The sequence below is a fragment of the Grampus griseus genome (genome assembly GCF_964374135.1).
Source record: "Grampus griseus genome assembly, chromosome: 4".
Taxonomy (NCBI): Eukaryota; Metazoa; Chordata; class Mammalia; order Artiodactyla; family Delphinidae; genus Grampus; species Grampus griseus.
The window spans coordinates 46548329-46573787 of NC_138997.1; the positions used below are offsets into that span (position 1 = coordinate 46548329).

The following is a 25459-nucleotide window of genomic DNA, read 5'->3' on the forward strand; positions in this document are numbered from 1 at the left end:
TTGGACAGAATTTCAAAGCTAGACTATCAAAGTCATCTTACATTTCTGTTGGGTGATGGAGTTTGTAAAATAGAAATAATGGGTAATTACTTGAGGGTTATTTAACTCTTAGATTTTAGTTTCCAGGTTAGAAGTTCAATAAACAATACAATGGTTTCTTATAGCAGAATTTTCATATATACTTTATATTAGGTTAGGTATTAAAGTTGAGAGAAAAGATAAAAGTGATCAAATCAGCCCTTAGATACAGATACACTGGGCAACAATTAAATTCTTAAAGGGTGGAACTTATTTATCTAGATTAGATTCTGACCATATGACTATTAATATTCTCATCTTTGGTCAGCACTTTATGCTTTGTAGTTAGAAATGCAGTGCTGTTACTTATATCTAAGAAATTATACAATGTTCTTTACCTGTGCTTTTCCTATACTCCCTTGCGTCTTCAGTTCTATGTATAGTAGCGTGTGAACTTTTCTGAATGAGTATGTTGAGATAAGAATGTTAATTTCTTTTGCGTTGACTTATGTCAAAGCCACCTAAAGACTGCCAGGCGCCACCACAATAAGAACACTGTGTGTTCGGTTGTTTTTGCATGCGGAGAGAGTCCCCGCTCTACAAGCTGTGTTACACTCATCTCTACTCCACACCACCTGTCCCATGATGCGTAATGACAGAGATATATGCCGTTCTCACTGCCAGGTAATCTCATTCCAAGACATCAGGAGCTGTTTTATAAAAATCCTGTGTTTGCTGGAGTAAGGTTGCCTGAAATCAAAGAAACGGTTCCTCTTGAAAGACGCTATCCCAGGCTCCCTGAAGTTGTGATAGATTTAGCAAAGGTAATCGTACTTTTTCTTTGCACTTTCTGACAGGGAATTTACATTATGGAGATTTGATTTTCTCTTCGTTTTTTCTTGTCTGGTTGATCTTTTAGGACAACAGTTTCCTCTGATGATTTAAATTTTTGTACATTTTAAGAGTTTTATTTGGTGGGCATGGGGATGGAGGGACTTCAGAGATAAAGACCTGAAAATTTTGCTTGTTTTAAGAAACGATTTCATATTATCTGGCAAGTCTTAAGTGTGAAAACATTCTCATAATGACATGTTTTTAATGTTTAACATTTAAAATGCAAGCCTTGTGTAAGTGGAAAAGAAAAGAAAAATAGGGTAAGAAAATAAAAAGAAGGGTAGAGAAGCAGGAAAATATTAAAGTCTAAGGCATAGGATCATGGCCTGTAGTGTATTGTTAAAAAGGGGCTTTTGCTTAACCACTAGATTCACTGAAGCTAATTTTTAAATGATCATCACCTTTGCCTTGTATTTGATTGAGGAAGACTTTAGGGAGATTCTCACTGGATCAAATTGTCTCTAAAAGTGGACCTTTTGGAATTATTCGCTCAACAATTTCTTATTAGTTAGGATTGTCCAAAAGTGTTGATAAACTAAGTATCTCTAAAAGAGCAGGGTCACATAACATTTACCCAAGATATTTTTTGCTTTTTTACTTCTTTAAACAACTCATTTAAAAAAAGCTTAGTAAGCTTATAACTAATTATAACAAGTTCTTAGAATAATGCATTGTTATTTTTTTACATAGTCTAACAGATACAAATATTTTTCATTGAGACAAGCTTTATGATCTGTCTGTGAAGAGATTTAAAGGGAATAAAGGTAAAACAATATTGTGCAACTTATATCCCTTATGGTAGAATCATATAACTTTTAAAATATTTTATTATAAGAAATCTCAAACATAGAAAAGAAAGTAGAAAAAGCAGTGGTGTAATGAACCCTCACGAGCTAGTCATTAGCTACAACAATTAACAATATTTGGAAAATGTTTCATCTATCCTGTCCACACACTCAGCAACTTTTTTGGGAGTATTTTGAAGCAAATTCCAGATATTATATTATTTCACTTATAAATGCCTTAATTATTTGTAGACTTTTCTTGTTCATTTAAAGCTACTTATTGATAAGTCCCTTCTATTCTTACTGGCAGTGAGTGGTTCCAGTGAATCAGAACACGATATAATAAATCTATAATAAAATGAAAGAACATAGATAAAATCAAATCATCTATGTCAAGTATCTAGCACAGTAATAAGCACAGAGTAGGTTCTTTCCCTTCCATTCTGTAAGTACTTTAAATTTTAAAAATTCACAAAAATTCTTTAATATCATAAAATATCTAATCAGTGCTCAAAATTTCATTAATTTTCTCATAATTTCTTTTTATAGTTTGAATTAGGATCCGCATGAAGACTAGAGTTCGCAATTGCTTGATATGTCTTTTAAGATTCCTAATTTACAAGCTCTTCTTCATCTCTTTGTTTTTTGTTTAAACCTTGCCATTTATCTGTTAAAGAAAATAGGTTGTTTGTCCCTTAGAATTTTCCACATAGTGTAGTTTAATATGTTCCTTGGTGTCCTGTATTTTGTATAAACTCACAGCAGAGCTAGAGCTCGATCAGAATCAGGTTGATTTTTTGGCAAGACCACTTCATAAGAGGTTTGTATATTTCTGTCCAGAGACACTGAATGTCTGGTGTTCTTTCTTTTTGTGATATTAGTAACCATTGGTAGTCATTGTCTAGATTTGTGCTTTATTATTTATCATTTATTATAGATGTTTAAAATTCATTGACTGTGAAAAGGAATTTTCTATATTTAGAAATGTAAGCGTAGGCAGTTTTTCTTTGATATGAACTGTATGTATTCCTTGGTTTCCCAGAAATGCTTGCATATTGACCCAGACAAAAGGCCCTTCTGTGCTGAGCTCCTGCACCATGATTTCTTTCATATGGATGGATTTGCTGAGAGGTATAGTACTGTGTTTTCTAGGTCATACCAACCTAGAGTTAAAGTAAGGCCCCCATAACAGTACATAACTGTAACAAACAGTATTTCTCTTATTACTCTACCCACCTACTATTACAGGAGCTCAAATATTTACCACCCTACCTCCATTCACCCTTAGCAATAGTGTATTCCTAAGAGTGGTCCCCTGCATTCAGTAAATTAGGGCTCTTGGTTTTCACGAAGCAGTCCCTTCATGCTTTCTTTCTGTCTCCCCCTGGTGACATCTACCACTCAGGTCACTGATTTCTGTGTTGCTACCAGCTGTGTGATGCCATCATCTTGGGTGCTGATGCATTTGCAATGGTGCCATCTCGTGTTGCTGCTGAACTCATACCACACCCAGTCCTATGACACTGCTGACACTGCTGATGTGCTGGAGACCTTGATGTGCCAAACCTGTAGGTGCCAGAGCGGCTGGCATGGTCTCCTGTGCTGTTCCAGCTGCTGGCATCAGAGCAGCTGACAAAACAGAAAGTAGTGAGATGAGTGGCAATGACATTGCTTTATATTTTTGCAAATCTATTTACTATCTAGCTGAATAAAAGATAGCTGGGTTCTCATATTTGCTTCTGCATTCGATTACTTGTGATACGTTGTTTTGGTTGAAATAAGTGGAGAAACTCTGGCCTCATACAAATATGTAATTGGAAAATGGAAGAGTATTTTAATAGCCCTTTTAGATTACTGTGGGTATTCTTCTTTGATTCTATACCAAAACTGACAGTGGTAGTTTCTTTAACGTTGCTTGCATTGTGGAATCTGAAACCATACCAATGAACTTCTTATCCCGTTACATTAAAATCCACTTGTCTAACTTGCACTTTGAATTGACCTTTTACCCATGCGTGCTTTTGTAGCATGATGCATTAGTCATTTGGAAAATATTGTTTTGCTAAGTTATGCAGAGTTTTATAATGTTGATATTTCATTATACAATATCAAAAAGTCATATTCTCTCTCATCAGAAAAGTCTGTAGTATTAGGAATCTGCTAAGTTCATGGTAGTGGAGACAAGTTGAACAGAATTCTAATTTTGCATAAAAATTTGAATTTTATCATTGATGCAAATATTATCAGTCGTTTTCCTTGAAGTAACAATCTCCTTTGTTCATTTTTTTAAAAGAAAATATCTGCTGAATACCACAAGTCTGAATAATAATAATAATTTTTTTTTCTGTCAGTCTTTCAAGTAATAATGTTGTTCCATGAAAAAAGTGGCTAGTTTAGCTTGTATCTCAACCAGTTACACAAGTGCTTTTCTTCAGACAACCATTGCACTTTGATTTGCAGCAGAGGTACTTTACGCATATTCCTATTTTGTCACACAGAATGTGGAAAAAGATATGTTCAGGGGTTTAGATTTAATTAAATAAATATATATATGTTTTACTGCTCCATCAGGGACATTCTTAAACAAAACTGCCCCCCACCCCTTTTAACCTGAGAATGTGTGGCTAGGAAGGATACAATAACTGCTAGTAAAGTTTGGTGCCACTGCTGCAATTCTTGGTAAGCCACCTGCAATTTTACCCCCCACTGCTTTTTATACCATCAGTGCAAATGTCAACATGGTGAAAAAGAAGTCGCCTTCGTAATAAGATGAGAGCTTTGACCTCGTGAACCTCCTGAAATGTTCTCAGGGATTCCCAGTTCTGCAGACTACCTCATTTCTTGTTTTGAATAACACAGTTGAGTTTAATACTCAATTTTTAAAAATAAATATCTCGAAAACCATTTTTTTTCTAGATTTATCTGTCTCATACAATCTTATTTTATTGACACATGTAATTTTTATGTAGGTTTTCTCAGGAACTGCAGTTAAAAGTACAGAAAGATGCCAGAAACATTTCTTTATCTAAAAAACCCCAAAACAGAAAGAAGGAAAAGGAAAAAGATGATTCCTTGGATGAAGAGAGAAAAACACTTGTGGTACAGGTAAATTTCCATGTTTTAATGTGTATTAAATTTTAAATTTAATATATCCTTAAATTTGGGGGGTGGGGGGCAGGGAATAATGAAGATCTTAAAAGTTTCCTGAGTGGCTAACAAGTTAACTTTTAGCTTACTTGTAAAAATGTATCTTTTCTGTAGACATTACCTGTTTAAAAAAAATCTTAGCATATCATGTACTGAATGCCTACTGTGTGCCAGTCTGTGCAATGGGGCTTGTCAGGAAATCACTCTCATCCAAGAGCATTTAGACACATGTGTGCACACCCACATGCAAACACATGGACACAAACACATGCACACACCATTTTTTTGCCTTAAATGATAGGAAAGAAAAATGTAATTTTTAGAATTTTATATAAAGTAGAGCATTTAAAAATTGAGATTTGGGTACTCAATTTATTTAAAGTTTACTTTTCTTGGTAATTTATCCAGAATCTGTTCTTGGTAAGATAATTCAAATCTACCACCAACCCACTCCCATTTCTCAAGTGAACCCAAAGAAGAATGAGTCCTCAATTCTGTGTTCCCTGACTCTAACTATATGAGAACAAAAGCGAGCATGTTTGAGTCCTCTTCCATTGTTTTCCACTGAAATATAAATGTGATATGTGTGTATATCATTAAATCTGATATATATATATATATATATATATATCTCAGAGCTAGTGTGAGTTTCATTTTCATTTGAAATAGATGTCTGACTGAGAATCCCGGGTTTAATTATAATTCCATAGGTAGAATAAGAAAAACTGGATCACAAGAAGGTGACATCTCGGGCTTCCCTGGCGGTCCAGTGGTTAAGACTTCCAATGCAGGGGGCCCTGGTTTGATCTCTGGTCAGGGAACTAAGATCTCACATGCCGCACAGTGCAGCCAAAAAATTTTTTTTAGAAAGGGGATGTCTCTGGAATTCTGCTTTCGTTGATAAAATACTTTATAGGACAAGGTGATTTTTCATTCTCCTCAGATCATTAATGTTATTAACATTTTTGTAACAGGATACAAATGCTGATCCCAAAATTAAGGATTCTAAAGCATTTAAAATAAAAGGATCAAAAATGGATGGAGAAAAAGTTGAAAAAGTCAGTCGAGCTTCAAACGCCAGCTGTCTCAATGACAATGGGATGAGCCACATCAAAACAGTGCCTTCAACAAGCCTCCGAGATTGCAGCAATGGCAGCGTGGGCCACACAAGAAATCCAGGCATGGCAATTCCTCCACTTACGTACAACCTTTCTGCGGTGGCTCCCACTGTTAATTCTGGAATGGGAACTATCTCAGGAGTTCAGAGTTACAGGTACGAACTAGGAAAATAAGAACAAAATGTTGTTTAAGGAAAGGACATCTTTACAAATTGCAAATATTTATCAATTCAGCCACATGTAGTATTACTCTCAGGTTTCTGAATCCTATTCACTTTTGTCAGGTTACTGTTTCAAAAGACTTCTTGGCTAATGTGATAAAAATGATTAGCATTTGATCAAAAAATTTACCTGAGTCCTAAGAAAATAAGGTGGTATTATTTAAGGTGAAGGAATCTATAGCTATTTAGTCTAATAACACAAAAGGAGTTTGTCATTATAAAAGAGATAATTGGTTTTGAGCGTCTGCTGCTTCATGGCATGGCTGTGGGCATGTAATGGTACAAAGGAGCTCCTGTTGGGAATTTTGCAGAAAGGAAGGTAATTTATTGGCATTGAAGGCTGGGTGGGAGGCATGAAGGTAGTGGTAAAGGACAGAATGTTTCACCAGATCTGTGAGCATTGTATGTTTTTAAGAGTAGGCATTAAATTCTGATTAAACTGCATGTCACTTGATGTTGGGTCTTTTGATTTTGTGCTTGAAAAAAATAATTACTGCTGGGTCTAACGCAAATTTTTTTTGTGGCTTTTGTTACAGAGTGGATGAGAAAAACAAGAAGTATTGTATTCCATTTGCTAAACCAAATAAACATTCTCCAGCAGGAGTTTATAATATGAATGTGACCACATCGGTAAGTGAACTGTTTCAGAGGCAGAAGAGCAAACATTAGTCATTTCTAGACTTCTATTAATAGTAAATATGATAGTGAAGAACTGAGAGTTTTATTGAGAGACGCATCATAAAGCGGAAACTTAATGATGTATATATCATCCCAGCGTGTCAAAATCATAAATGTGAGAGACAAGTTTAAGTTTCATAAGTCTGGAAATTTAAATATAAGATGTTATTGTTATATAGAATGGATAAACAACAAGATCCTACTGTGTAGCACAGGGAACTATATTCAATATCCTGAGATAATGGAAAAGAATATAAAAAAGATATATATACGTATAACTGAATCACCTTGCTGTACAGAAGAAATTAACCCAATATTGTAAATCAACTATACTTCAATAAAAAAAGATGTTATTATTAAAATGATATCTGTTTTAATTTTTTCAGTAATGGTAAAGTTTCTTAACCTAATGCTTGGTGATCAGTTCTTTTTTAGAGCAGATGAGAAGATAAGTTGTCTTATCTCACCCACACCAGGTTTCTGGTGGAAATAGTCTATTTATTCATTTAATAAATATTGATTATCTATTATGTTTAAGTCACTGAAGAAGAATGTCAGTCTTTCTCTTCAGGAATCTCGTGGTTTAGTAGAGAATCAACACATTAAAACAGTGTCAGATTGCAGTAGTAGAAGCATGTCAAGATTCAGAGGTCTTCTGAAGGTTCAGAGCAGCGTTATTACGCTGAACACAGCTGCCAGAATGCTTCTTTTTAAAGTTAAGTTGAATCGTCATTGTTCTTCCACTCAAAACCCTCCATTGGCTTCTCATCTCTGAGTAAAGACCAAAGTGCTTTTAGGGCCTGTTAGTCCCTGAGTGACTCACTCCCTCATCCCTCTATCCCACCCCTGGCTACTCTCATTTTTGATCACTCCATTCCAACCACATTGACTGCCTTGTTATTCCTGGAACATGGCAAGATATACTCCCACATATGGGTTTTTGTACTTGCTATTTCCTCTGTTTTAGAACACTCTTTCCCCAGATAATCCAAAGAATTTGCTTTTTCTCCTCCTTGGCTTACATGAAACCTTATTGTGAGGTCTTCCCAAATATTTTAACTCATTTTGTCTATTATTCTCTCCCCTCCCCTTGCTTAATTGTTTTTCTTCCATTGCCTTACCTGACATCCTCTATTCTCTTATTTATATATGGTCTGTCTCTCCCTCCCCCTGCCCACTACCCCGAATGTAAACTTCCAAGGAAGGATTTGTGGTTTGTTTGTTTTCCTCACTGCTCTGCCCCACACCTAGAACAGTGTCTAACGCATTGAAGCTGCTTAAGAAGTGTGGTGAATAGATTTTTCTGCCAGGGAAGGGGAGGTATGGGTGTATTCCCCAAAGAGTATTTTTCTCACGAATTTCCCTTCTCTACCTCTCCCATTATCCTCAGAGCTGAAAAATATAGCCTTCTTTTCATCTCTCTCATAATTGCAATTGTTTTTCTTTTAACTATTCTTAGCCTATAATTTCGGTACCCATAATACTTTCCTTTTTGATATATCCTACTCATTTATTTGTGGATATTTTTGTGTTTTACCTTCCTGGTCTGCTCTGGAAGATTATTTTGATCAGCAAGTCTTTTCAAAGTAGCTGGCTCAATACCATTTTGCTGGAATTGATATTAGCCTTCTTTCAGGCATTGCATTATCAATGCTGGTTGATATTCTTAGATCTCATTTCTGTTTATCCTTCTTTGGAATAGGCAATCAAGAAAGGAGGTAAAGATTAGTAGGGAGAAGACCCACTGGAGTCTTTTCTTAATGAAAATTAACCGAGGCAGAACTAAGGCTAAACTTTCTTCAGCTTCTAGGTTGAACATCAATAGCCTTCTCCCATGCTTTATGCCCTGATTCTGAGATGTGAATACATATATTATTATAAACATCTCTTATGTATTTTATGTGTCGCTTTTTTTTTTTTTTGGTAAATTTATTTATTTTTGGCTGCGTTGGGTCTTCATTGCTATGTGTGGACTTCTCATCACGGTGGCTTCTCTTGTTGCGGAGCACGGGCTCTAGGTGCACGGGCTTCAGTAGTTGTGGCCTGCGGGCTCTAGAATAGGATCAGTAGCTGTGGCGCACAGGCTTAGTTGCTCCGCAGCATGTGGGATCTTCCCGGACCAGGGCTCGAACCCGTGTCCCCTGCATTGGCAGGCAGATTCTTAACCACTGCACCACCAGGGAAGTCCATGTGTTACTTTTTGAGTATATAAATCTAGTAGTTTGGACTCATTATTTTATTGTTTTATACTTGCAGATAGTTTTTTTTTAACTAATTATTTTATTTTACAGCTGATTTGAACCTTGAGCCTTAGCACTCATTCTATTAAAAGAGAAAATAGAGGGGGCTTCCCTGGTGGCACGGTGGTTGAGAATCCACCTGCCAATTTAGGGGTAATGGGTTCGAGCCCTGGTCCAGGAAGATCCCACATGCCCCGGAGTAACTAAGCCCTTGTGCCACACTACTGAGCCTGTGCTCTACAGCCCATGAGCCACAACTGCTGAGTCCGTGTGCCACAACTGCTGAAGCCCGCTTGCCTAGAGCCCGTGCTCTGCATCAAGAGAAGCCACTGCAATGAGAAGCCCACGCACTGCAACAAAGAGTAGCATCCGCTCTCTGCAACTAGAGCAAGCCCATGTGCAGCAACGAAGGCCCAACGCAGCCATAAATAAATAAATACATAAATTTATTTTTTTTAAAAAAAGAGAGAGCAAATAGAAACAGCCAAAAGAAAGACACTCAAAAAGCTCACTACAGGACTTTTGAAGACTTTCTGAGAGGCAGAGTAGCATAATTCACAGAATATTAAACTCGAGGTATCTGGAATCTCAGTGGCTTGACACTGTCATTATACTCTTTGTGTGTATATTTCAGTATACATACATATATGTGGATATACATGGACATACATAGGATTTCATTATCTATATGTGGTTTGTTTCCTTTTAGTAAATCATATAATCTCTCTATGTATCATCTGTTTTGAAAATGTGGAAACGAATGTAGAGTTTCTGTGATTCTCAAATGAAACAGATTGGGAACTTGTCAAAGTCATAAAGGTGCAAAAGCGAAGTGCTGCTGTGCTGTTCTTCTCTTTACTATTTTTCCAGACTTTATCAAATATGAAGTAATAGTGCTTAGAAAGATTAGGAATATGATTGAAGTTTTAATTTTATACTTAATAAACTGTATTTCTAGGAAAATGATATTTGCTAACAGTGAGGAGTAAGACAAGGACAGATGTAAGAGAATGAGTCACAAGATTATTATTGGGAAAGCGAAAAATGTGCTAGGAGATGTGATATACATGACAAGATGAACTATTCAAAATTCATGTGGCAACAGCAACTATGCTAAAAAGCCCAGCAAGTGTCATAAGACCTGACCTTGCTGGCCTGAAAGACCAGGACACTGATGCCCATCTTTTAACCTCGTACTGCTTGCCAGGACTTACACTGAAGTTTGGTGGGGGGAGAAGGAGAAACAGAGCAACCAACCAATCTGCTTGTTAGTAATTTTAATAGATTTAAAGAGGAAGAGGTTTGAAATAACTGGATGAAATTGTTTTGTATGTTATTAGTGTTCTTCAAATTTTGTATTATTCTAGCTTTTCAATTCTATAAATTTTAGGATATGAACATAGTAGTTATGAAAGGGGGCAAGCTTACCTGGAGGCTAATTCATTTGTGTTAACCATTCTGATGATATTAGGTTGCTAGTGAAAAGAGTCTACTTCAGGCAGATAAGAAAAGAAGGGAATACTCAAAGAGAGATGTCCGTTTGCCTGAACTAAACTATAATCATCTCCCTGAACTAAAAGCCTTGGAAGGCATCGGTATGTTTGTAACGCTTTTACTTTTTCAGCCCTTTTGTTTACATTATTTAAAATGTATGTTAAGTAAACTAATAGAATATTAAAAATTTATAGTAACTTTACATATTTAAGTATGTGAAAATGTACAGACTTATGTACAATAAGTACATACCAAGGGACAGATACTGAATGTGAAGAACTAACAAAAACGTCTGATTTTCTCACTGTGTTTATGGTTATTTTTATCTAGCTCGAAATTCCAGGCTAATAAAGAAGGAGAACAAAAATCTTTCAGAATCTCGAATTCCTTCTCTGGTCGCTATTGACTTGCACACCTTCAATACTGCATTACATCAGGTATAGAAATACTCTCTGTAGGACGCATGGAACTCGGGTCTCTCTCATTTTTCCTTTCAAAGTGTCCTATGGAGAGTTTGCTCTTAAGAATTGGGCAGGTTTATTAGTGGGACCTATAAAAAGTTTGCTTGTTAAATTTTGTTTTATGGTTCATTGCATTAAGTACCCTTATTACATATATATTTACATGAACATTTCCCAGTTTACAGTGATCAATTTTTCATAGATTAAAAAACTGTGTGTGTGTGTGCATGCATGTGTGTAGCCTAGCTATGGCTTTAATATAACTATAGGCTTTATGGTAGTTTATGATATTTCACTGCATTAATACCAAAGTTGTTACCTTTCAAAGAGTGAAACCCTTTTTGGAATAGTTTTTGTTTTGTTTTGTTTTGTTTTGTTTTTTTGTGGTATGTGGGCCTCTCACTGTTGTGGCCTCTCCCGCTGTGGAGCACAGGCTCCGGACGCGCAGGCTCAGCGTCCATGGCTCACGGGCCCAGCCGCTCCGCGGCATGTGGGATCCTCCCGGACCGGGGCACGAACCCTCGTCCCCTGCATCGGCAGGCGGACTCGCAACCACTGCGCCACCAGGGAAGCCCTGGAATAGTTTTTATTATCTTAAAATGTATTCTCCATTTGACACTTTTCCCCGGGGCAATCCATTCCATTCATGCTAAAGATTTTCTATTCCATATAGTCTTTTGCTATAATTCCTCTTATCTCTTCAGAATATTTATGTTTCTGCTACTTTTATATAAACAACAGTCATATCACTAAGAAAACCGGCCACCTTTTTAATCTCCTGAGCCATCCATAACTAACTACAAACTTGGGATATGAACTATTGAACTTTCCCTTTACTTCTTCAGACAGATTTTCACCTTTGCTTGATGCTAGGCAACTTTTGTTTTGGAATTCTCCATCCTCATTGTTTAAGGATTTCCATTTCATAGACAGCCCCTGTAGGTAGCCTCCTTCTCTATGCCCATGCTTTTTCCTACTGTTACTCTTTAAATTATTTTGTAGAGCTCTGCAAACAAGGGGAATGATATTGTTGAGGATAACAAATTGCAGAGGCAGTTACCCAGTGATTCTGAAAAAAACGTTTACAGACCGCTGCTGCTTTTGCCTTATCTCTTGCCAGCAATTTCGGGAGCAACATCGTCAAAGCTAAACAAATTCCTGTTGTGTGAAGATGAATCACTGCCACAGATTTTACATTGAGGGACTACAGAGTCTCAGGAAATTCCCGTATACTTCTAAACTTAAATATGGATTTTAAAGCTGCAGAATTTTCCACTTGCTCTTTGTGAGCACACTATTGTTCAAATCACTTTTCAGGGTTGACATAGCTCAATCTAGTTTCATGCAATGGAAGAAAGGCTTTGGCTGCCTTCCCACTTCTTCAATATTTTTATTTCTCGTTCGGAACTAATCCTTTTATATTTATACACTGGTTCTGCATTTTTACTCTCAGTTTATTTGTTAAATTTCCATTTGCATTTAAAATAAAGAAGAAAGTAGGTGTAGTGAAAAACACAAATTAACACCAAAGTAACACGAGCTTGTGTCTGGAAAATCTGAGTGGAAAGAGAACAGGAGACTGAAAGCAAAAGGCCTGCTGGCAGAGGCTGTGACCTGCCTTGCAGTCTTACTTCATGGTATTCATCTATGCACTAAACTACATTTTGTTTCTGTACATAACACAAACATTTTCACATTCATGAAACTCTATTATGTACCTCTGGAACAATCTGTAAGATAGATTTTGTGAGTAAAATATTACTTCATCCATGGAATCTGTCTCCACTCCCTCACCCCCTACATGCTTACATGTCTTATGTACTTATACACGTAGCTTCAGATTTTTTCCTCTAAGCACTGTTTTCTTCATCCCACAAATTTCGATATGTTGTATTTTCGTTATCATTCCATTCAAACATTAAAACATTTTTCCTTGTAATTTCTTCTTTAACCCAGTAATTATTTAGAAATGTGTTGTTTAATAGTTAGATATTTGGGCGTTCCTTAGATATTTTATTATTAATTTGTAATTTAATTCCATATGGTCAGAGAATATACTCTGTATGATTTTGATGTTTTTAGATTCACTGAGATGTGTTTTGTGGCCCAGCACGTGGTCTATCTTGGTGAATGAACCTTGTTCTCTTGGAAATAATGTATATTCTTTAGTTGTTGGATATAGTATTCTATAAATGTGAAATCCAATTAAGGTTGATAGTGTTGTTTAGACATTCTATGTCCTTGATGATTTTTTTGTTTAGTTCCATCAGTTCCTGAAAGAGTGCTGTCAAAATCTTTCACTATGATTGTGGAATTGTCTATTTTTCTCTTACATCTGTCTATTTTTGCTTCATGTATTTTAAATCTGTCTTATTAGGTACATACACATTTATACTTGCTTTGTCTTCCTGATACACTCTCCCTTTTATCATTATGAAATGTCTCTTTCTCTCATGGTGCTCTGTGCCTTGAAGTCAATTTTATCTGAGATTACAGTAGTCACTCCAGCCTACTTCCACTTATTTGTTTCCATAGTACATCTTTCTACTTTCATTTACTTTCAACCTATCTGGTTTTGTATTTAAAGTGTTTCTTTTGCCAACAGCATATAAATTAGGGTCTTCCCTTTGTAGCTATTCTCTCAATTCTGATTCTTGTAATTGGAATGTCTGTTTGTTTTCCATTTCTGCTAACAAATTACTACCAACTTAAAACAATCTCCATTTATTATAGGTTCCATAGGTCAGAAGTCCAGGCACAGCTGCTGCTCTCCTTAAGAGTCTCATGGGCTGAAACCAAGATGTCAGCAGGGCTGCATTTCTTTCTGGAGGCTCGCGCGGGTATCCGTTTCCAGGCTCATTCACGTTGTTGGCAGCATCTAGTTCCATGTGGTTGTGGGACTGAGGTCCCTGTTTCCCTGCTGGCTGGCTCCTGGGAGTTGTTCTCGTTCTCAGCTTCTTGAGGCCACTCACATTCCTTGGCTCATGGCCTAATTCCATGATCCTCAAAGCCAGCAACAGTGGTTGAACCTTTCTTACTCCTTGACTCTCTCTTACGTCCCCTTCTGCCTCATCTTTCTGACGTTCTTCCCATTTTAAGGGCACATGTGATTTCTTGGGCCCACCAGGATAATCTCCCTATCTTAGGGTCAGCTGATTAATAGCATTAATTCCATGTGCAAAGTCCCTTCACAGCAATAGCTAAATTAGTTTGATTGACTAGCCAGGGACAGGAATCTTAGTGGAATATCTTTAGAATCCTGCCTACCACTAAATATTTAGGCCATTAACATTAATGTGATTATTGATATGTTTGGATCTAGCTCTGTCTTTTCATTAGTTGTTTTTTGTTCCTCTGTCTTCCCTTTCCAGCCCTCTTTTGAATTTGAATATTGTTAGTATTGGCTTTTTGGAGATACCTCTTTGCATTATTTTTTAGGGACTTCTCTAGGGATTACAGTATACATAACTAATCTTTCATAGTCTACTTAGAGTCAATATTGTACCACTTGTAAAATGTAGAAACCTTGCAAATGTATTTCCGTTCCTCCCACCTGAACTTTATGTTACAGTTTGCATTTGTATTTTGTTCACATACATTGAAAACCTCACTATACTATGTTATACCTTTTGCTTTCAATAGTCATAAGTATTTTATGGGAAGAAAGTAGTTTTCTATGTTTACCTAGCTACTTACTGTTTCTGTTGTTCTTCGTTCTTAAAGATTACAGTTTTATTTTCTAGTATTATTTTCCTTCAATCTGAAAGACCTCCTTTAGTGTTTCTTGCAGAGCAGGTCTGATGGTGACAAACTCTTTTAGTTTTCTTTCATTTGGGAATGACATTATTTTGCCTTCTTTCCTGAAATATATTTTCACTAGATATAGAATTTGAGTTGGTAGGTTTAAAAAATTTCTTTTTCTCTCAGGACTATAAAGCTATTATTTCTTCGTCTTCTGATCTCTACGATTTCTGGTGGGAAATTCTCAGGTATTTGAATTGTTACCCTTAAGTAATGTTTCATTTTTCTCTAGCTGCTTTCAAGATCTAATCTTTACCTTTTGTGTTTATTAGTTTGAATATGATATGTCTAGGCATAGTTTTCTCTGAGTGGATCCTTTTGGAGTTTGCTAAGCTTCTTGAATCTGTAAATTTATCTCTATTACCAAATTTGGGAAGTTATTGGTCACTATTTCTTCAAACATTTTTTTCCTGCCTAATTTCTTTCTCTTCTCCTTCTGAAGTTCTAATGAATGACATATATGTTAGACCTTCTGGTAGGTATTTTCTCACAGGTTCCTGAGACTGTTCACTTTCTTCAATCTTTTTTCATTCTATTTTTCAGATTGAGTAATTTCTATGGCTCCTTCCTCAAGTTCTTTGACTACTTTGTCACTTCCATTCTGCTAGTAATTTAAAAATTTCAGATAATGTATTTTTTAGTTCTAAAATATCCACTTAGTTCTTTATTAGAAATTCTGTTTCTCTACTAAGAATTCCTGTCCCTTCATTCATTTCAAGTATGTATAAATTTCCAGCATCTGGGCCACCTCAGCATTGCCTTTATCTTTTGACTGCCTTTTCCCTTGAGAATGAATCACACTTTCCTGGATCTTTTTATGTCCAGTAATTTTGAATTGTATCTCGGATATTGTAAACGTTGTATTGTATAGTCTCTGGGTCTTGTTCTAATCTTCAGGAGAATGTTGAAATTTTTATTTTAGTAAGCAGTCACCCAAGTTTTGTTTACACTGTAAATTCTGCCTTACCTTCTGTGAGAGGTGGTTTAAATCTCAGTTCTCTAAGTCTTTGTCATCCTAGTTTGCATCTGTCCTGCACTTGTGTAGTTCAGGGCTTGGTTGGAGGCTTGTACAAGTGATTAAAATCTCATGCACTTCTCTAAATTGAATTTAGACAATTGCTATGCTGTTGGGAGCTATCCCACGCATGCATGCATACCTCAGGAACTGGACGGAGACTTCTGTGGGTTTATACATAGAATTAGAGGGTCCCCTTCTCTAGTTCTCTTCCCTCCGGAGTCCCCCCCCCATACTTTTTGCCCTGCAGGGACCCCTTTTTCTGACTATAAAGATGGGGTTCCTTTCAGACTTTTAGCTTCTTGCACTTCTTTACGACTCTGAGACTAGGGCTTGCCCTTTGGGCAAAGTCACAGAAGTGAAAAACAAACAAAATTGGAAACCTACCCCCTTGTGAAGGGATACATCTCCAAGTTTTGACTCTTTCCCTTAATCCTCAGTTTTTTTTCTATTTTTTCTAAAGGGTTTTGTTTTGTTCGTTCATTGATTTTGGTGATAGGTAGACATGGGTTATAGCGGGTTTACATTGCCCTGGCACATCAGAAGTATCTTTTAACATATGTACCAACAAAGAGGTCAAAGAGTAAGATGAAGCCCTTACTTCATCTTCTTCTGTGTAAGCAACTTGAGCTATGACTAGTTCCCAAGTTCTAATCATCTGATATTTGAACAAGAATTGGGATTTTGAGGAAGTAAGACTTTTACAATTACTGAGACTCTATAATGCTCATTTATTAACTTGTAGGTATCAGGATCTCCCCTGTCAGATGATTCAGAGGCCGATTTGCCTCAAGTGGAACACCAGCACTGACTGTCATTTTGGTTCTGAGCTGGGTAGGTCTGATTTCTCACCCTTGAAGCTGTGTAACCTTTCATGGGAAATATTTTGTAGCTTGCTGAAGCAACAAATTCTACAGCTGAAACATTCTCCAATGATTGACTCTATGAGAACTCTTGATAGACAAGGAGTTGTACTACTTAAAAAAACAGGAGTAGCTTTTGTCTCTGTGATGAAATCCCTTTTCATAGCGCTTGCATCTCTTGCTTTTAAACTAATCTCCTGTATTTTATTGGATACAGTAATGTGAACTTAGGGTGACAAGTGCTCCAGAAGGATATATACTTATCTCCCGTATCAGACATTTGCCCTTTGGGTTTGTAAAGCAAGAAAGAGTAAATGATTGCCTGGTAATCTTTTTCCTAATAAAGAGGGATCATACCAAGTGATTGCCTTCCTTTTAAATATAACTTTTTAGTACTGAAAAACCAAAACCAAAAAATAAAAGAGAAAAAATCAGACCTTTTTGGGTGATAATTTGCTATGTGAGTTCACACAAGTCATTCAAAAATAAAATCCTGCATTCTTATAACTGTGTTGTTGGAATTAACCTGTTAACCTCCACAAAGCATTTTGAATGTCTGTGACATCAAATGTGAATTTACTGTGATGTGCACAAATCTTAAGTTTTCATTTCTCATTTTTACAGGGTCCCTTCCAAGGGCCTAGTAGAAGTCGTTGCAATGCATTTGCTATACATACTGCATAAACTGCAAGCTCTATAAAACTTGCATCTATTTTGTCAAAATTAGTCATTATTTACACAAAAGGAGATGCTCTGCTATACATGGTAGTTTTGGTGGATAATTATCCTGAAGACTGTCTTTAAAATCTTGTTTTTTATACATATGATCTAAGGTTTTCTTAGACCATGTAACACCTACCAATACTGTCAATACATACAATATGAGAAAGCAAGTGAGGTAGAAATCAATTTCTAGAAAGAATATATGTAAACTATTTGCTAGCATATGTCCCCCTTTGCTTTTAGATGCTGCCCTAGCCCTTGAGATGACATCCTTGTGCAACAAAAGTGCTGATATCCTAGAAGCAGAGATTTGTGGTTTTGAGCCTTGACTTCTGAACTGACTACATTTTCTGAGAAAGGCCTTGCAGCAGAAGAAAAGACAAAGACATCCATGTGTTTCAAAGGAACATTGAACAACTGTCCCTTCCCAACTGTTATCCCATCACTTTTCAAGTCCACTGATGCTATTTCAAGATGTATCCAATGAAAGAATAGTGATAGAGTTCTTGTTACATGAATGTGTATTTAATATTAGTAGATCGTGTATTTAAAGTGAGTAAAAAAAAAAGGGAGAAAGAGAGAAGCATTTAAAAGGTCATGTTATTTATGCATTGAATCTTGTGTGTTATTTGTATAAATGTGTACATTTATTTGGGAGTGGGTTTGGTGGTGGTAGGTGATAAAAACTAGGATCAGTTGAAGAAAATGAAAAAAAACCTGGGATCAGTAGGTGAAGATGTTTCCTTTACCCTAACTTAACTATAAAACACATTCAAAAATCTTGCTTGTTTCTAGGCTTTAAGGAGAAATGTAACTGCTCTCTGTGGATAGATGTACATCTTTGGTTTCTGTGATCATTGTTGATGTTTGATCAGTGTTATTGTGGGAATCTGGCCTCTCTGCTGATCTTCTAAGAACCACACTAAAGCAAATGTCGCAAAGAAGCCTTTTATTTCTAATGACCTAGTATGACTCTGGCATTGGGTAGTCCTCTCTTTTAGAAGATTCTGGTGCTAATGTTCTTGTGTGTAGGAACGTGATTGGAACCAGAGTGGTGAAGGAGAATTTTGTACGTTTACCTTGGAGCTGTGTACTGTGCTTCTCATTAAAAAAAAGAGGTAGACATACAAAATTTGGGGATGGAAGCTGGGTTACCAATTGACTAGGGCTGATTACTCTTTTCTGGGCCAGTTGCTATGGAACTCCCCAGCTGGAGAAATTTTGGGGAGGGAATATCCACTGTTAGGACTTCACTCTTGTCCCACTGATAGTTTGAAGGTGATATCAGACAGAACCTAGAGACGTTTCTGTCTCCTTGGGTCCTCCAAGGCCTCCCCCAAAGCTTTTCACAAGGTGCAAAATCATTTACCTACAGCCCACGCATCTTTTCTAATGCTCTGGTTCACAACTTTTAGGTGGGAGAGTGAAACCAATTGGACTGCAGGTTTTGGTTTCTGGGTTGTAAGTCGTGCTCTGCGTTCATTATCTTAGAGGATGGTTGTTAAGGGGGCCAGAACTTGTGTGGACTTTTTTTTTTGCCTTAACCAATGAGCAATATGTTGTTTTTTCTAAAAGGCACTGGCTAGAACTTAGCCCAAACATTTAACTAGCACTCTTCTCTATTACTCTAAAGAGGTTAATATTGAAATTCTGACCTTAGACACTTGGGCTTTCAAAAGAGTAGGACATTCCAGAGGCAAAATAAGGGGCTCCAATGTAGAGTCTATAGGTGGTTCAACTGAAATTTGGTCTTGGTTTTGAAGCTCTATCTTTAAACTCTGACCAGGTGTTTGACTAGATTGGTGTGGCTAACATGCTGAACAAAATTAGTGTGTAAGTATTTGTAGGCTTCACATTAAAATATTATTATTTTATTTTTACTCTGAAAAATATTGTCAACAGACTCTAGCATGGAAAGCAGATAATACTTAAAAGCCAAGTGTTTCTCTAGCTTATTTCAATGTTATTTTTATGTAAAGATCAGTGTGAAAATATCACCCCAGTGTCTGAGGGTCCAAGATCAATTACCTTCTCATTTGCTTTTGGTATTTTTTGTTTATTAAAACATTGTGTGAACTTTAGAATTAAAGAACTAAAAGTTATTCACTCTAAGTCCAACTTGAGAATTGAGGATCGTATCTGGTTAGAACCGTGGCAGAACTTGAAAAAGAAGATTTTGCAAATTGGGACCATAGACACTGAACCAAAATAATCCCTTTTTTCAGTTTAAGATTACTTTACTTTGTCTCATCTACAAGGATATGATTAAGCCACTTACTAATAGAAAATATGTGTATGTACTGGTGGGGGGAAGTGGGCTTGCTGTGTGTATGTATGTTTTAAAATTAATAAATATTATATCTTACTGAGCTCCATACATGGTTTTTACTTGAATTTATTTAAGAGACCATGAATAATGTATACAACACCGTACAGTTTTAACAAATAAGTTTGAAATAATCTGTTAATTCTCTTTTTGAAATTTTGTATATAGGGGTGGCAAGTTAATTTTCTTGTACAGCCAGTGATACAAGCAACCTGGTCCTAAAGTAGCATGTCTTGTAAAGATGACTTGGTAGGGCTTCCCTGGTGGCGCAATGGTTGAGAGTCCGCCTGCCGATGCAGGGGACACGGGTTCGTGCCCCGGTCTGGGATGATCCCATATGCCGCGGAGCGGCTGGGCCCGTGAGCCATGGCCGCTGAGCCTGCGCATCCAGAGCCTGTGCTCCACAACGGGAGAGGCCACAACAGTGAGAGGCCCGCGTACCGCAAAAAAAAAAAAAGATGACTTGGTAAAAGTTATGACAGACTTCGCTTAGAACCTGGTTCTCCTGATTGAGAATCCTTGCTTGGTTAGAATAGCTGACTTCCTATAGAAATGGGGACACAGAAGATGTGTTTTCTTATGTGACTGTCTCATTATTGGTTCCTTTATTTTAGTTGTGCTACAATATAAGGCTGGATCTGTACTAAATTATGAGTCAGACTAGACGGAAAAATGTGCTTCACTTGTTTTCTAAATGCTCCTCTATGTAACCGAACCACTGGCAGGAATTAGAAACACCAGCATCACTGCTTTTAAGGTTTTAAGGCTAGTCCTAGAGAATTAGACTAAATGGATTTTTCTCTATCGTTTTGTGTTGTGTTTTAGCATTGGAAATGGGTCCTTAACACTCCTCTATGTGAATGAAAAATTATGTTCTCACATTGCTTTTTAAAGGGTCTTATTTTCTCTCTTTATAGCTCCAGACATGAAGTAACTTGAAAATGTAATTACCATAAAGCTTATCTATTTCTTAACACGTCTTTCTGAGAAGTGCCTTCCCACAAATCACTCGTCATCACTTGTAAGTAACTTGTGATTTAGAGCTTTGTGTTTGTAGATGTTTGTGGATATCTGATGTCGGCTCTATTATATGCTGAGAAACAGAAAACAAAACAAAAACCCATCCACCAAATGTCATTTTCCTTTGCTTTCAGTGAAATTTTATTTCCCCCCATGGCGTAGCCTTATTTAATCCCTACTTGTTGTACTTTGGCATGCCAGATCATCTCCTGTAGAAGTGAGGAAGGTTCTAGCAAAACTTTGAAAACTGTATTGTTGGTTAATGTGAATTAAATAAGAGTCGGGCTTCCCTGGTGGTGCAGTGGTTAAGAATCCGCCTGCCAATGCAGGGAACATGGGTTCGAGCCCTGGTCTGGGAAGATCCCACATGCCGTGGAGCAACGAAGCCCGTGAGCCACAACTACTGAGCCTGCGTGCCGCAACTACTGAAGCCCACGCACCTAGAGCCCGTGCTCCGCAACAGGAGAAGCCACTGCACACAATAAGAAGCCCGCACACCGAAGAGTAGCCCCTGCTTGCTGCAACTGGAGAAAGCCCATGCGCAGCAATGAAGACACAACACAGCCAAAGAGAAATTTTAAAAAATTAAAAAAACAAAATTAAATCAAAAAAAAAGAAGGAGTCAGGGGAATGAAACCAAAATATTTCAATTCAGCATGTCTTCCTGTCCCTACACTAGGGTAGGCTCTCTTATCAGTCAAGAGAACAGGTTTTTAATGTCAGTTTACCTCCATTTAGCTATCTCCATGCCTCTAGTTCTGGAAAGCGATCTCCATTAACATTGCCACTAGAATTTAAAACAATCCTTCCATCCCACAGCAATGTTCCCATTGGTTACTTCCCTCCTGAACCTGCGTTTAGTCTTCTTCCTTAGATCATCACTCCTTTTGCTTACATGTATACCTACCTGTCTGTCTCCTCCACTGTATATTTTTTAAGTAGAAAAGCTGTTTATTAAATTGCTCCTAGACCCTCCAGAAGAGTCAGGGCCAGATTCTGAAGGCACATGGGCAAGTACAATACCCAGTGTCACCGCCCCCACCAAAATTTCTGTGTCTCTAAAGATTGGGAACTACATCTTATTTGTCTATTTCTGTTCCACACCATCTAGCTCTGTGATTTCTACGTGACGATAATAATAGTAACCCTGTGAAGGTAGGAATGTTAGTCATGGTTTAGAAGCAAAGTGCAGTAAGTCCTCTACCTTCAATTTCTGAACTTTCAAAGTTGTGAACGTGCTTTCGTGTGTCCAGTCACGTAAGTTAGTTCACGTGTCTGGCGTACATTGTCACGTGCGTGCATCCTCTACCAGTGGTTGTGCTTTTGTGTACTTCATTGTACAGTACTGTATAGAGTACAGTAGTACAGTATCTTTATTTCAAGCCCAGGATGCCTGGAAGCAAACGTAAAAGCAGCAGTGATGTAGCTGGTACTACTGTACTTTTCAAGGTACTGTACTGTAAGATTAAACATGTTTTCTTTATTTTTTGTGTCTGTTTTTTATGTATTATTTGTGTGAAAAATATTATAAACCTATTACAGTACACTACTATATAGCTGACTGTGTTAGCTGGGCACCTCGGCTAACCCTGTTGGCTTTATGAACAAACAGGACTTAACGAACGCACTCTTGGAACGGAACTCATTCGTATGTAGGGGACTTACTGCATAGGCTTTGAAAGTTAAGAAGGTTACTCAGTGTCACTCAGTAAATGATAGAGCCATGGGTGTTTGTTGAAATAGATATATGGTCATGATTACTTAGATCTGGAATCAATTAAAATTTTTTTCGTTTAGATAATAAAAACCTTGGGAGCTTAGGCTCCTGGAGCTACACGCATCCTCGTCCACTTACAGAGGAGGAAGCATGTTTCTCCAGCCATAAACAAAACTTCACTTTACTCTTATTAAGCCAGATTTGGATACTGCTCACCTTGAATGAAGCATTGTAGCCAGGGGAATGGTGTGCACTGATTGGCTTGGGGCTCTGTTAAATTCCTTTGCTTGAATTAATAACAAGAGCAAAAGGAAACAGGATTATACTGATTGGGTTAGGCTAATGACAGCCTACCCATGGAACCACCAGGCTTCCGCAGAGCTGGGGAGGCATACAGGACATGGATGCTGGAGAAAACAGTCACAGTGCTCACCAGATAAGGATGTTTTGAAGCTGCAAATGTATGCTTCCTTTTAGATTTTCACCCATTCTGCCAAATTGTCCTCCAAAAATGCCGTACCAATTTCCATTCTCACCAACAGTGTCTGGGAAAGTACCTCCCCACGCCTGGACTATGGTAGATAATACTACTAATAATTTCCATGTGGACCAACCTGCTGAGTGAAGATTGTCTTGCTTTAGTTTACATTTTCTTGATTACTACTGAGGTTACACATGTTTTCATAGATTTTTTCTTTTTAGATATTTATTGGTCACTTGGGTTCCTTCTTTGAAGAAAGGATACTAAAGGTCTTAAAAAGTGAGGCTTGAGTGTTGGAGATTTTCCTTTGTAGATGTGTTTCATACTTCCTGAAAACAAAGGTAAACACCAGATTCAGATAATATAGCTTGGCTCAAAGTATATTGTAGATCAAAAATTATTTTAAACTGGGAAATGCAGCCCAGCCAGAAGAATGTATTTTAAATTATACTTGTCGTCCTAAGTAAGGTGTTCAGATCCCCTTTCTTCTGCTGAGTCTTGGGAGGAAATAAGTTAATGCGAGAGAAGCACTTTTTCCCTTCTAGGGCAGAGGAATGAAGACGTCAGCTCTGTTCGGATGGACAGGAATTATTTAAGGAGGGTTGTGAAAGGTCTGAGCTCGAGGGTTGCTGCAGCTGGCCTTACATCCATTTCACTACGACGACACCTTACTCCTTTGGCTCCGCCCAGGACTGCCCAGGGCTGTCAAGCGTGATCCAAGAGGGGGCAGTAGAGAGCGATTTCCTTCCCAAGGAGAGAAGCGCTAAAACCTGCGATAAATTTCACCTGAGGGGTATTATCTGCTCTTTTGTCCATGCAATAAGCCGTCTTCTTTCCCCGTTTTTAAGGACCCAGTGTTAAGGATTGCGTAATCTATTTGAACCGCAGGGGTGGCAAGGAAGAACTGTAACAGACGGGCCATCGGATGGTGCCGGCCGTGGAGGGGCGCGCCCTGGTGGACATTGATAGTTAAACTCTCTGTTAGTCAGGTCTTAAAGGTTTAGGAAGCAGAGTGGGAGCAGAGGAGACCCAACGCACGTGGCGTTTGTCTCTCTGATTGGATCAGGGCTCCCCTACTGTCAGCAGGTGGCTGGTGACTCAGAGGTCAGCAAGGCAGAACCAGTGGCTGGAGGAGAGCTAGGCTGGTGGGAGCGTGGGGGCAATGAGGAGGAGCTGTGGACTTCACTGAGAATCCTGAGTAAAAGAAAAAAACCCTGAAGAGTTATGAAAGTAAATTTGCCTCACAACGATGAAATGGGAGCGGATGGGCAAATGCAGAGTGGCAGGAAGGCTGATCAGGCTACTTCCAAGAGAGCTGATCCAACAAAAGGGCGCTGAACATCTTTGGAATGAATCGGAAATATGGTCTTCAAGTGTGATTTACAAGCAGCAAAATGTAAGTTGATGCTCACAATGAATGGAAATTGGAAAATTAGTCCACACTGTGGCTCTGGCCACTTTTCTTGATTATATTGGAATGCAGCATAGGGAGTCCGCATGGTACAGCCTGAGGCACATTTCCAACCTTGGTATCAGTCAGCTAAGATGTATGTTAAGTCAGCAGTCAGTCCACTGGAGTTCTGAATTTACAAAAGTGTAGGGCATGTTGTTTAGGGGAAACAAGTTATCTATTATGTGTCTAAAAATAAAGTCCTCGATATACCTCTCAACATGTTGATTTGAAAAAATAAATCACCAATGAAAACTGAAAAGAGGCTATAGGAAAAGAGAAATACTTTGCCAGCATGGAAACAGAAACTTAAGACACATTTTGCACACAATTCTATGACTATATGAAATCTACCTCTATTCTGAGTGATGGTGGGCATCTAATTCCCCAAGTGAAGGAACATGGTGAAAGATTTTTCCAAAAAAAGGTAAAGTGTTTACTATGTACAGAACATGTAATAAATCACCTATTTAGAACATAAGCCAAGATATCTATAAATTTTGTTGTCAGAAAATCAGTTTCTCCTTGCTTGTTGAACAGATATTTAAAGAATAACAGTTTGAAGAGGCATCTCAGATAATAGCTTTCCCAGGCAATCTGTATGTCTTGACCTAGCCTGGAGAGATTTTACAAAGAGTATTGGACTCAGATTTTGAAAAAAGTGATAGATTCTACTAATAAAAGCCTGAAAAAATTACAAAATTAAGTGAGCAATTAAATTGGAGGATTCTCTGTCTCTGGTTACCATTCTGACCTATTTTCTAACGAACTACTGAAAGGGAAAAAATTTATCAGCACTGAAAAGAGAAAGACTCATGTTAAAATTCTTCACAGAAGTTTGAAAGCATGCACCAGTGGCCAGTAACTGTTTTGTTTGAGAGAGATGTTTATACCTTATCTTTCTCTCCTCAATAGAAGTTCTTTTTTTGCTGGAGAAGATTTTAAAATCCTGAGACTTCCTCTGACATGTGGGAATTGATTTGGAAGCAAATAGGGTTAAAATACCA

The 25459-nt window shown here is 37.6% G+C and overlaps 1 protein-coding gene across 1 annotated transcript in view; it reads left to right on the forward strand.

Moving 5' to 3' along the window:
* The window catches only part of CDKL2 (cyclin dependent kinase like 2), a 33790-nt gene extending 15335 nt beyond the window's left edge, over window positions 1-18455 (forward strand). Inside the window, exons 6-14 of the mRNA XM_082653388.1 lie at window positions 703-842; window positions 2740-2828; window positions 4667-4802; window positions 5819-6117; window positions 6720-6813; window positions 10573-10696; window positions 10926-11032; window positions 16618-16706; window positions 17702-18455. Coding sequence (XP_082509514.1) covers window positions 703-842; window positions 2740-2828; window positions 4667-4802; window positions 5819-6117; window positions 6720-6813; window positions 10573-10696; window positions 10926-11032; window positions 16618-16683 — 1055 coding nt within the window. The 3' untranslated portion in view covers window positions 16684-16706; window positions 17702-18455. The remainder of the gene's footprint in view (window positions 1-702; window positions 843-2739; window positions 2829-4666; window positions 4803-5818; window positions 6118-6719; window positions 6814-10572; window positions 10697-10925; window positions 11033-16617; window positions 16707-17701) is intronic.
* Window positions 18456-25459: the final 7004 nt, after the last annotated feature.